Source organism: Trichomycterus rosablanca, chromosome 23, assembly GCF_030014385.1.
Source record: "Trichomycterus rosablanca isolate fTriRos1 chromosome 23, fTriRos1.hap1, whole genome shotgun sequence".
Lineage (NCBI taxonomy): Eukaryota > Metazoa > Chordata > Actinopteri > Siluriformes > Trichomycteridae > Trichomycterus > Trichomycterus rosablanca.
This window is the reverse complement of record NC_086010.1, coordinates 11,173,833-11,187,628: the sequence shown is the minus strand read 5'-3', so window position 1 is coordinate 11,187,628 and position 13,796 is coordinate 11,173,833. Positions and strand designations below refer to the sequence as shown.

The following is a 13,796-nucleotide window of genomic DNA, read 5'->3' as shown; positions in this document are numbered from 1 at the left end:
ATTCAAGAGCAACATATGCTAGGCCGCTCAGGTGGCGCAGCGGTATAATAAACACACGCTGGAACCAGAGCGGGGATCTCGAATACATTGAGCAGCCACATGTACAACGATTGGCCTGTTGTTCAGATAGGGGCGGGATTAAGCCGGGTAGGGTCTCTCTCATAACTAATGCAATTACAACTTCTGCTGGCTGATTGATGGCGCCTACACAGAGATGAGAAAAGAGTGTGTGGGTGTGTCTCTCCGTACACAGTGCTGACCTGCCATGCACTCGTCAAAGTGTAGGTGATAAGATTCAAACGACTGCTGCCCACGTGTCGGAGGGGGTGTAGGTTAGCTTCGTTCTCCTCAGTCAGAGCGGGGATCGACATAAGTGGAGAGGAAGCATGACGCAATCAGGCAATTAAAAGAAAAAAGAGCAACATATGCTGAGGTACTGTATTCTGTAAAATATGTATCTGTTTAAATGTACTTCAACTTGTGACTACTTTCACTTTTTGCTGTTGACCGTAATCCAGTTTGACACATGTACCATGTCTTTTAGGACAGTTCCAGTTCCAGTGCACCTGCAATACAGAAACCTATCATTTGTGCAATTAATTGTCACTCAATTTAATATAAGTCACCTGGGCAGCTGTTTGTTACTGATTTAGTCACTCTTATGAGGTGATTCTGTTTTTTTTACCACTGTGTGTATTTTACTGTCAGCATCTAAAGTGTTATAACTTCACTAATTATATAAAATACTATTTACCTAAAGACTTTAAATCCCTCAAAGTGTTAGTTATGTGTTCTCAGTCATACACATTTTGGTCTTGTCAGCCATGCATATTAGAGACAGTGTAGGATTAAGTGGGTACAATTATGTAGCAGAGATATTTGGACTGCAGTTATATACAAATCACTAATAACTTTCAGTCTGTGTTATATACTGAGATGGCCTTCTGTGGAAATAAAAGCAATAGTTTTATTAACTGTTAATGCAGCCATTAAATAAGTGGCATATTATGTCAAACTCTGTTATGTTTCTAAACACTACCTACCTTCACCACAATTACTCTGTGGTACAGTGTAAATGACAGTCTTCTCCTGTCACGTTTGAGATCATTGCTATGTTTTGTCTGTCAGCAGAGTTAGGCTAGACTGTTTCTGTCCAGTACAAAACAAAATGATACCACAGAGCTTTTGTGGAGAGCTTTCATTAGTGTTATGATGTCAAACGTGGAGGGCATCACACCTGCATAGTTCATAGTTTAATCTTTCCTACGCCCAGTTGGCGTCAAACGTTTCTGTTGGTTACCCATCTTACCTGATTCAGCAGTTTATTAGCAAGGACTAGGTGTTGTAAGACATGTTTAAAGTATATATACTTTAAAACAGGGAGACATTTTTTTAAATGCATTTTCTCCCCATTTTCCTCCCGATTTAGCGCACTCAGTTTTGTCTTCCGCTGCTGAGAGATACCAGATTGCATCCAAGGAGAGCACGTCGCTGTACACGCCTCTTCCGACACGTGTACAGCCCTGCTCTTCTCGCCCCTGCATTCTGCACAGGTGTCTCTTACACCAATCAGGGTCCTTACACAGCGTATGAAGACCCACCCACTCACCTAGGAGTGAGCCAAAATCGAGTGTTATTTGGAACTGTTCATAATTTCCCCCAACTTTGACTAAAGCCCCAGTTCCAGCTTAGGAAAAACAACCTCAAAGCACAATGCTACCACCACCATGCTTCACTGTATGCATGGTGCTCCTTTCATGATGCTGCAGGTTTCAAATAATTTTAAATATTTTATTTATTTTGTATTTAATATCAATAGATAGATAGATAGATAGATAGATAGATAGATAGATAGATAGATAGATAGATAGATAGATAGATAGATAGATAGATAGATAGATAGATAGATAGATAGATAGATAGATAACTTTATTAATCCCAGAGGGAAAGTCAGTTATTACAGCAGCTCCAGTACAGTAAAGCCAAATGTATTAAAGTACAGAGAATAAAAGTACAAAAGTATAAAAGTACAAGAATTAAGTACACAAGTAATGTTGTACACACTATGTAATTAAATAAATAGAATAAAAATAGTAGTATAGAAGTATCCTGTCATTAAATATTCAGATGAGATATGTAATGTGATATACTAAGCTGTAGTAGTGTTAAATAACAACAGATATGTAGTATAGTCTTTATGAACAGAATGCTAGAACCTGCTCTATGGGTCTGTCCTGAAAGTGGTTTAGTGTTCGATGATGTCCCGAACTAGTGAATTGTTGTACAGCGAGATCGCTGCTGGTATAAACGATCTCCTGTACCGTTCCTTGTTACAGTGGAGCTGGATGAGTCTGTTGCTGAAAGTGCTCCGCTGTCTGACTAACAGGACATGAAGGGGGTGTGATGGGTTGTCAAGTATGGTTGTGAGTTTATTCAGTGGCCTCCTTCCAACCACCAACTCGAAACTATCCAGTGAGCAGCCCAAAACTGAGCCAGCCTTCCTGATCAGTTTATTGAGTTTCTTTACATCCCCTGCTCTGAGGCTGCTTCCCCAACACACAGCTGCAAAGAACAAAGCCCCCACAACAACAGACTGATAAAAGATGGTCAACATTTTGTTGCACACATTAAAGGACCTGAGCTTTCTCAGAAAGTAGAGTCTGCTCATCCCCTTCCTGTACACTGCCTCCGTGTTAGCCCTCCAATCCAGTCTGTTGTCAAGCCAGACACCCAAGTACTTGTACGTGTCCACCAGTTCCCCATTTTGACCCATGATGGTGACAGGTCCACTTGTGGTCCTCTTCCTCCTGAAGTCCACTAGCATCTCCTTAGTTTTGGACACATTTAGGAGCAGATGGTTCCTCTCACACCACTCCACGAAGCTGCTCACAAGGTCTCTGTACTCATCCTCCTGTCCATCCCTGATACACCCAACCACCGCACAGTCATCAGAAAATTTCTGAAGGTGGCAGAGGTCCGACTTGTACTGGAAGTCGGTTGTGTACAAGGTGAAAAGGAAAGGGGAAAGCACAGTTCCCTGTGGTGCTCCAATGTTGCTGATCAGGCGATCAGACTGGCAAGTTCCAAGCTGTACATACTGGGGCCTTTCAGACAAGTAGTCTAAGACCCAGGTGATCATGGTTTTGTCCACTCGCATGTTCTCCATCTTTTCCCCCAGTATGCAAGGTTGAATTGTGTTGAAAGCACTTGAGAAGTCAAAGAAAGTGATTTTCACTGTGGTGTTGCTCTGGTCCAAGTGTAAGTGATATTAATTAATGATTAATGATATTTATCAGTTCTTATGCAATATTTAAACATATTAAGAATTGCCTATTATGAACAAAATGAGATGTTTTTGCTTGAGAATGGTCATGTGTACACTTGTGTTTGTTCTACAATTTAAGTGTTTAGTTTATCCTTCTAATGTCAAACAAAGAAAAAAGTAATACAAATTATGTTATCAATAATTAAATTATTAATTTATCGAAATTAAGCAAAGAAAGATATTACACTACAGTATTTAGCAATCACTAATGCTACGGCCAGAGCGGTAGTGAGAACAGAGTGGCAACACTCCCATAGGGAACCGTTGTAACAGGGGCGGGACATTTTTTCTGCACAGCTTCCGGGTTGTGGAGCTCTGAATAGTTCCAAACATCCCATAGAGCCCCATTCATTTCCACTACTTATCAAGCATTTTTAGCTGTATGTTGCTTTTTTTTTTTTTTATAATGAATTTTATTAATAATGAATTAATATATTTAATACTGTTATTGTTTAGCATTTGCTCAGCACTAAATGTTACATGTTCATCTTAATTAATAGGTATAACCCAATTTAGCTCAGTCAGTTAAGCTTAATTAATGACACTAGAGTCTTTTCACCTAAAATTAGTTGATTAATCAAGAGTCTTGTTACAGAAATGATCATAAAACATTAGAGCCATAATAAATCATGCTACTTTTACTTTCCTACTTGAGTACATTTGAAGGTAAATTTAGTTTAGTACTTTAGTGGAGGTAAAGGGTATTTTTACTTTTACTACTACTTTTACTGGAGTAATATTTCACCTTGGATATCTCTACTTTAACTCAACTACATGGTTTGTGTACCTTGTCCATCACTTACATTAGACAAAATGAACTTGTGCATATTCATAATGAATTCATTCATGTATTACATGTTGGAATAAATTATTAATCACTCATGATATAAGACATGAATGAAGCTATTTCATGTACCTGCACTATAATGTTAAAGGTACGGTAGTGTGTTTATCAATCTGTTCATTCAGTGCAGGTAAACCTTATGAATCCAGCCACATGGCTTAGTGTTTAACCAAAATTATTATTATTATTATTATGAATCCTCAGGAAAGTGAAAGGAGATTAGTTTATGTAAAAAACAAAACATAAAAAAACTTTAATCTCTGTACTGTATATTGTCTCTACTACTTAATGATATGGCATTATGTAATGTATGCTAATATAATGCACTGTGTGTTAACAAGAACGACCTAATAACAAGTCATCATAAACATCAATCTTCCACTTCATATACCAAACTGACATTAAAGTAGATGCAGTAAATGTAAAGGCAGTTGAAAATACCCAGAAATAATACAAATGTTTATTATTTAGCGTTTAATATTTCATTCACTGCTGCCTGTCCCATATGAGAACATGACAGCGCCGAGTTTGTTTGGAACTATTGGAGGGTTACATGAACCACGTGACCGCGCGGCGGCGAGATCAAGGAGTGTCGCAACTCTCTCTATCTACGGCTCTGGCTACGGCTAAGGAAGTTTTTCAGCCAATCAGATTGCGTGCTCTGAACTACCTGCAGTATATTGGATAGGTGGCAGTAGTAACGCCTCGTGGCGCTCAGTTTATAATAAGGGGGCGCGCGACGAAGACAGAGTTACAGTCGTTTTAAAACCAACAACGACTTGTCGTGGATTAAACTGAATAAAACTACAAGTAAGTAACGACTAAACGATTAAACTGATTTTTATTACTATATATAGTAATAGTTTTATAACTTGTATGCGTTGGGTTTGTGTTTAAGCCATTGTTAGCGCCGTCCGTAATTTACTAATCCGTTTTTTAATAATTCGTTGTAAACACATTTAATAAAACTACATTTAATTTGTCCTAAATTTGTCTTTCTTAGTTTTTATTTAATTTTTTATTGGCTTTAAAGTTTTGGTGAGAGTTAAAAATAAGAAACTTTATGGCAAGCGTCGAAAAAAGTTGTAACTAAATAAATTTAACAAGGTCCAGAGTCTACATCTCATTACTGGACATGTAAGCTATAAAAGTCTATTAAGCACCAGATTTATTACAACTAAATAAAACTTCTAAAACAACCTGATAAGCAAAATAATAATAATAATAATATGTACATTAAAAAAAAACAAGACTATAACAAGAGTATTACAGTAGCTACTGTTTAGTCAGACTAACGTGTACTTAATCACGTGACTCAGTAAAGAGGTTAAGTCCTTGTTTTTATGTATTCTCAGTTAAACATATTTAACATAATTTTGATTAAATAGTTCATGCTAGATAGAAATAATAACTTGTAAAACCTTTTTGCAGTATGTTTAAACTGTTTAGTTACTGTTCAGTATACTGTGTTCACAAGTTATTTAAACATTTTATTTCATTAGAATATTAATCAATAACATCTTCAATGTGTTTTCCACTATTTGTGATGCAATATACACTGATCAGACATGACATTAAAACCACCCTACTTGTTTCTACACTTACTGTTCATTTTATCAGCTCCACTTACCATATAGGAGCACTTTGTAGTTCTACAATTATTGACTGTAGTCCATCTGTTTCTCTGCATGCTTTTTTAACCTGCTTTCACCCTGTTCTTCAATGGCCAGGACCACTACAGAGCAGGTATTATTTAGGTGGTGGATCATTCTCAGCACTGCAGTGACACTGACATGGTGGTGGTGTGTTCGTGTGTGTTGTGCTGGTATGAGTGGATCAGACAGCAGTGCTGATGGAGTTTTTAAACACCTCACTGTCACTGCTGGACTGAGAATAGTCCACCAGCCAACAGTGCCCTGTGGGCAGCATCCTATAACCTCTGCTGAAGGTCTAGAAGATGACCAACTCAAACAGCAGCAATAGATGAGCAATCGTGTCTGACTTTACATCTACAAGATGGACCAACTAGGTAGGAGTGTCTAATAGAGTGGACAGTGAGTGGACACAGTATTTAAAAACTCCAGCAGTGCTGCTGTGTCTGATCCACTCATACCAGCACAACACACACTAACACACCACCACCATGTCAGTGTCACTAAAGTGCTGAGAATGATCCACCACCTAAATAATACCTGCTCTGTAGTGGTCCTGGGAGAGTCCTGACCATTAAAGAACAGGGTGAAAGTGGCTAAAAAAGTATGTAGAGAAACAGATGGACTACAGTCAGTAATTGTAGAACTACAAAGTGCTTCTATATGGTAAGTGGAGCTGATAAAATGGACAGTGAGTGTAGAAACAAGGAGGTGGTTGTAATGTTATGGCTGATCGGTGTATATGTGTGGTTCTGGTAGTGGTGTTGAGTTTAAAAGGTGTTGTTTTTAAGGTATTTTTTCCCATAAGGATGATGGGAAACCTTTTAATGTGTTCCATGGTCCCGTAGAACTACATATATTTTAGTCTAATGTAAAATAATGGGTTGTTTTTGACAATTATACACTGAAAATATAATATATTTTATATTTATATAATATAATATATAACAAATATAATATAACACTAAAATACAATTAAAAAATCTATCAAAACTACAATAAAACCTGCTCTTTACCTTCTTTGTTTTCTTATGCTTCTTAATTAGTGGAGAAAACAAATAAGCAGTAATAATTAAGAGAGGTTTAGTGTTTCTATGTTGTTCTTTTAATACATAAGTTACATTGTTGTTTTTTTTAACGATAAGCGTTTTAGACTCTTTCAGAAAAGCCGATTCTTACAATTTCTCAGAACCCCCGAGCTGTAACACGAGTTTAAAAGTGAAACGAGAAAAGTCCAGCTGAACACAGATACATGTGGAGGTTTCAGAGTAAATTTGACAGTTATTCCACACAAATGCAGATTTGTCTCATGTTTGCGTGACGTTTTACCGCACCGCTCAGTCGCACACACGTTGAGTTTAAGGGTACAAATTTCTTGACGAAGGGCGTCGAGTTTTAAAGATTTGTAGTGTAGGGGACGTTGTTACAAGGTACCACTGTTGTTATTTATAGTTAATGTTATTTTCTATTAGGGATGTAACGGTGCACCGGAAGACAGTTAAAAATCTGTGCGCATGTGCCGCGATTTGAATCGGTTAATCATTTAAGATGAATCGATATTCACTTTAAACAGCAGAGGGCGCTGGCGCTATATATTTTATTACAGAATAACGGAAATGTGTAGCATTTATTTTGCACCTATCTAATAAATAAAAGGACATTCATTATTTAGATGAATTAAATATAAGCACAAATACAGTATCTTATTTTAAATAAAAGTAATAAAAGGAAACATCATAATTTGTCTTCAATTTCATTCAGTTTAAAAAAATCGGGGAAAAATCGTATCGCATCGTGGGTAGAGTGTATCGTTACATCCCTATTTTCTATGTGTCCAGTCTTTAGGGACACCCTGTATATTTCTTCATGATATGCTAGTATGTTCCTACCAGTATTGCATCCTTAGTATAGTGGGATTTACAAAGTTTGATCATTTATCCAAACATCCCACTTTTCCAGTCCTCCCAGGTTAAAAAGAATGCTCTTAAGTCTGTAAATACCTGCTGGCTGTTGCTTGGTTGTTTGGTTTAAATTGGTATTTTGTAGCAGCTCGTTGGCAGCCATCACATCTGCAAGTGTTCTTGGATGTGTCTGAGTTTCTTACATCATACTTTTATTGTGTATTGCTGAAATGTCAAATATTTATTTTATTTGTATTCATTTAATATCTATTTTTACAATTTTTTTATTTTTTTTATAGGATGCAGTCGGTGGTCAGACACAATCTCCACTCTGACAGTGAAGGAGCCGTCAATAAGTTGATCCATATCAAGCTTGCAGCATCTTACACCTACCTTGCTCTGGTATGTTATCAGGCTTCTTGTCCCCTGTGCTTGTCACAAAAATGTCCTATCTATATTCTCGTTGTGGACCTTACTTTGTATTGTATTGATTTATATTGTTTACTAGTTAATCTGTAATGCTTAGTAGAGAAAACACAACATTGGTATTCACATCAATACTCTATCTGTTTTTTTCCAGGGTATGTATTTTGACCGGGACGATGTAGCTCTGCCCAATTTCTCTAGTTTTTTTCTGGAGCGTTCAAAGAAAGAGAGGGATCAAGCAGAGGATCTGCTGGAATATCAGAACAAAAGGGGTGGAAGAATCCTGCTTCAGACAATCACAGTTAGGTGTTTTTTTACAAAATATTATTGACTCAGTTTACTTAGTGTTTTGATTTTGTCACATAGCTGCTTGAATAAATCTTTAAAGCAGTTGATTAAAAACTTAAAATATATGAGTGTTGTGGCATTATCCGTCATGCAAATAAGAACAAAAATCAGTAAATGTCAAATTACTGTAAATACACTAATTTAATGCTTGCAACATAAACTACTGTCCTAAAATATTGGACAGGGATTATTTTTACTATGGTAAAGCACTTTTTCTTTCTTTTTTTTTTTTTAATTATCTATTTTTTCCCACTTTTTTCCCCCAACTTTTATCCCTATTCTAGTCATGTCCAATTACCCTGATTGTGTCCTCTATACTGATTCGACCCTTTTGCTGCCGACTGAGGACGCCACTCAACTGACTTGCGCCCCCTCCGGCACGCAATCAGTACAGCCTGCATTTTTCACCTGCACGAGCCGAGTTCATACACCGAGAGACACTTGCGCACGGAGGGTCACACCCCCCTCAGTGTTATTCCTCAGCCCTGTGCAGACGCCCGTCAGTCAACCAGCAGGGGCCGCAGTCGTACCAGTTATGAGGACCTATGCTCCGACTCTACCCCTAAGCCCCTGAACAACAGCCAAACGTTGTTCATACTGCCGCCCAACCCAGTCGGAAAGGTAGAGCTGAGTTTCGATACGATGCATCTAGAAACCCAACTCTGGTGAGCTAGCGTACTTTACCGCTGCGCCACCTGAGCGGCTTGGTAAAGCACTTTTTAAGATAAAGATAAGATTCCTTTATTGATCCCCATGAGGGAAATTCGAGTGTTTTTCCTCTAACGCATTCCCCCTGAAACACATGCTCAGCCGCCAACCAGTTCTTTTCACCCGTCTTCATTGCAATATTGTGGGCGGCACGGTGGCTTGGTGGGTAGCACTGTCACCTCACAGCAAGAATGTCCTGGGTTCGATCCCCAGGTGGGGTTGTCTGGGTCCTTTCTGTGTGGAAGTTGCACGTTCTCCCCGTGTCCCCGCGTGGGATTCGTCTGGGAGCTCCGGTTTTCACCCACAGTCCAAAGACGTGCAAGTGAGGTGAATTGGAGACACTAAATTGTCCATGACTGTGTTCGATGTAACCTTGTGAACTGATGTATCTTGTGTAATGAGTAACTACCGTTTCTGTCATGAATGTAACCAAAGTGTAAAACATGACCCAATAAATAAACAAACAAACAAACATTGCAATATTGCTCTATTTGCAAACCTTCTCCCTCTCTTGCATCCACCTCGACCAGTCAGCAGAGGCCGCTGTTTCAGCACCAATCAGGAAAGGAGCATTTTTATGGCTGGGTGCTGATGTCTGTCCAGAAATCCTCAATTGATGTTCCAGTTCATTCCAAAGCTGTTCAGTGGGGCTGAGGCCAATGGAGTTTCTTTAAACCAAGCTTTTCTTCATGTCTATAGAGCTTGGTTTATGCACAGGGGCACAGTCTAGCTGGAACAGGAAAGAGCCTTCCCTAAACTGTAGCTGCTAAGTTGGAAGCATATAATTTGCTTTATTATGTCTGTTAGGAATTGTGGCTCTCTAAATTTTTCAATTAAGGTTTGAATATATCTTATATAATATTTCTAAATATTTCTTTGTTGTATTAGATTTTTAAGTCTTTGTATTTGTGTTGATGTATTTAAATTAAATAGAATTATTTTATATTTTGCAGACTGTTTACAACACTTTATCTTCATATCTTTTGTGTGCTTATCCCAAAAAGCTCTGCATTTTTCAAGTTTTTTGACCTTTTGACCTTGAGATGCTGAAATCCTTAGTTTTTTAGCATTCATATAAATATTTTTATTTACATGATCAAGTATCCTGGCCTGCTATTTATGCACTTTGTATTTTTATTTTGCTGAAAAAAGCCTACAAATAGATAGGGTACATAGACACAGATAATAGGCCCTTAGTTTATAGCAAGTATATCTATTAATATTAGTCAAAGTAAATTGTAGTAGCCGTGGCATTTTGAGATAATCTTTATGCTTTTTAATCAACCTTTGTTTTAGTACAGACCAACTGGGGTGGCTTGGTGGGTAGCACTGTCGCCTCACAGCAAGAAGGTCCTGGGTTCGATTCCCAGGTGGAACGGTCCAGGTTCTTTCTGTGTGGAGTTTGTATGTTCTCCCTGTGTCTGTGGGTTTCTTCCGGGAGCTCCAGTTTCCCCCCACAGTCCAAAGACATGCAGTCAGGTTAAGTGGAGATACAAAATTGTCTGTAACTGTGTTTGACATTAAACTTAAAACTAATAAATCTTGTGTAACCAGTAACTACCTGTCCTGTCATGAATGTAACCAAAGTATGTAAAACATGACGTTAAAATCCTAATAAATAAATAAATAAATAGTACAGACCTACTGAAAATAAGTAGCTTTATTTACCACTACTGACCGGTTTATTAAAACATCATTATACTAAGTAGGAGTTGCTTTGCTTTAGGAACAGCCTTCATTAATTGTGATAGGGATTTTGCATGATCTCTTTTGAGGTTTGGTCCATGTTGACATGATTGCTCATAATTATTTTAACAGTTGGATATATCTGTTTATAATCACTGTTTGTATAAATAGGTAATAAGTTTAATTGTGTGATGGCCAGAACTGGTATTCAGAACGATGTCTTTCTCTCTCTCACCGCATTACCACAGAAACCAAGCCGTGAGGATTGGAAAGAAGGCCTGGATGCCATTTCTTTCTCCCTGGAATACCAGAAATCTCTCAATGCGTCTCTACTGAATATCCACGGCATTGCAGGAAAACACACAGACCCTCATGTGAGTAATCAATATAGAGACTTTGTACAGGAGAATATGTATGGTTATTTTTATTTGGTAGGTCCATGACTCCTAACGCCTTCAGGTTTATTCTAAAACTGTTTTTGAAATCCTCTTTTGGGCGGCACGGTGGCTCTGTGGGTAGCACTGACTCCTCACAGCAGCAAGGTCCTGGGTTCGATTCTTACATGCAGTTGTCCGGGTCCTTTCTGTGTGGAGTTTGCATGATATCCCCGTGTCTGCTTGGGTTTCCTCTGGGTGCTCTGGTTTTCTCCTACAGTCCAAAGACATGCAAATGAGGTAAATTGGAGTCTTTCCCCCAATCTCAATCAAGTGCTCTCCACACTAAGGGCTGTCCCAAAGTAATTAGGACGGAGGGGGAGTGGACTATAAAACCCTCCAACAGCGAGTGAACATAAGAGCACACTCAACCGCGACACTCCACGGAAGTGCAGCTAGGAAAGGAGAATGGAGGAAACCTCTTATAAATGTAGGTTCTGACATCATTTTCAGTAAAATATGATATTAGGTTTCCTCATAAGGTGTTAGGGCAAATTTAGGCACAGTCTTCTTCAGTCTTTTAAAGAAAGTAATGGAATGTGTGATTGGTGAACTTAAACTTCATAAATGGCAAAATTATTTTACCCCAACAATACTATCACTAACATTATTATCATATTTAACACCATTTTTAGGAGAATTAAAACATAACTATACATTTATACTAGTTATAAAGTAGCAGGTGCTTGCACCTCCTAAGCTCGAATTCCCGCTTGGAGATGCTAAAATGATAATGGAGCGCAAGACATGACAGCAAGGCGAGAAAAGCGTCTATCTGTAGCCATGGTGACGGCAGTTTCCTTCTTCCGCTCAAAAGCAAAGAGGGCGTCCCAAAGTTGACTCCTGAATTTAGACCCTCCCCTTAATCGGAAGCTCCCTTAACAGCACAGAGTGTGACTTCATATGGAGTGTCACTCTGTGGTGGAGTGTTAGTGAGGAGGGAACGGTTTGGGAAAGGCCGAAAGTGAGTCTGACATTAAAGACTTGAACTGATGAATCTTGTGTAACCTGTGATTACCTGTCCTGTCATGAAAATAACCAAAATGTGTAAATAAATCCTCTTAGTTTTCTATTAAGCAAGAATTAAATTCACTGCTCAGCTTCATTATCCATTTTTCTCTTGGATTGTTTGTTTAACTTTGTTCTTTTTTCTTTATATTTCAGCTGTGTGACTTTCTGGAGAATAACTTCCTACAAGACAGCCACGACACCATTAAGAAACTGGGCGACTACATGAGCAGTTTGACACGTCTTACCTCCAGCGATGGCAACGGCCACATGGGAGAATACCTGTTTGACAAACACACTCTGTAAACACTTGTAAGCCCTCCATCACACTGCTGCTGCAGCTCTTTTGTATGGCAACCGACTCATCAGTTTTGTAAACTCACATTCGGGCATTGTCGAACGCAGGAGGTACAGTAATAGTAATGACATTTAGGAATAAGGTTTAGATATGATGCATTTCACATGGTCTTTGTCAAATCTAGGTTTTGTAGTTACAGACTAGCAAACTAAACAAGTGTTTGACATGCATCATAAATGGATGACACAAAGTGAAAATAAAATAAAACATAAGCTTTATTATGTAAAGTAACAGAGTTTGTTACATGGTTCACAGGAGCCTACAGGTCTATTGTCAACCACCGTCATTGTATTCTTTTGAAATTATGAAAAACTACTAACAAAATAAAGCCAAATTATTTCAAACTATTGTTGGCAGCTCTGCAATTTTAATACTCTATTTACTGACATAACTGTTGGCACAAGGTTAGTTTAGATGTGTATTAATCTTAGGGCTGCACGATATTGGAAAAAACTGACATTGCGATTTTTTTATTTTTCTTCCTGTGATATATATTGCGATATTAAAAAAAATTATTAATAATTAGAGATGGACCGATTGGGGTTTTTGGCACCGATTCCGATCTCCTTTCAGGGACATCGGCCGATAGCCGATTCCGATCGGGGGGGGGGGGGGGGGGTTAGCAGTAAATAAACTTAAAAAGAGCCTCACAGCAGCCTCGGTTCTGGACTGCTTTGCTTGGGGGGGCAGTAAAACCTAATGAGGGGGCATGTTGATAGTCATGTTTTTGAAGCCAGAAATATATTCAAGGCTTGATTTGTGCATGAATGATGACAGCCAAGCTATTGATACTGGCTTAAAGTGATGTATGAGGTAAAGAAATAAAAATGCATGTTTTCGAACTTAAACTTAAGACCCAATGATTAAAAAATACATGTTGATTATGTAAATGGAGAAAAAAGATTATCTAATTGTATTTCATTTTAATACGCCCCCTTAATTAAATTGCCATTACTAATAGAACAACTCTATTTCTTGAAAGGCTTTAATACAAATTTAAGTCAAAGCTGACAAATGTACCTACACACAGACTGAGAATATTCAAACGTGGAAATAGGAATGAGTGAGAATATTTATATTATTGGGAAATTAAAATATAAAGAAAA

General features: G+C 38.1%; 1 protein-coding gene across 1 annotated transcript; it reads left to right on the top strand.

Moving 5' to 3' along the window:
* The first annotated feature begins 4,903 nt into the window (after nt 1-4,903).
* zgc:56095 (Ferritin, lower subunit-like) lies at nt 4,904-13,037 on the top strand. The gene is made up of 5 exons (XM_062986101.1): nt 4,904-4,979; nt 8,022-8,124; nt 8,303-8,449; nt 11,139-11,264; nt 12,489-13,037. The coding sequence occupies exons 2-5, from the start codon at nt 8,023-8,025 to the stop codon at nt 12,636-12,638; spliced, it is 525 nt and encodes a 174-aa protein (XP_062842171.1). The 5' UTR covers nt 4,904-4,979; nt 8,022; the 3' UTR covers nt 12,639-13,037.
* The last annotated feature ends 759 nt before the right edge of the window (nt 13,038-13,796 follow it).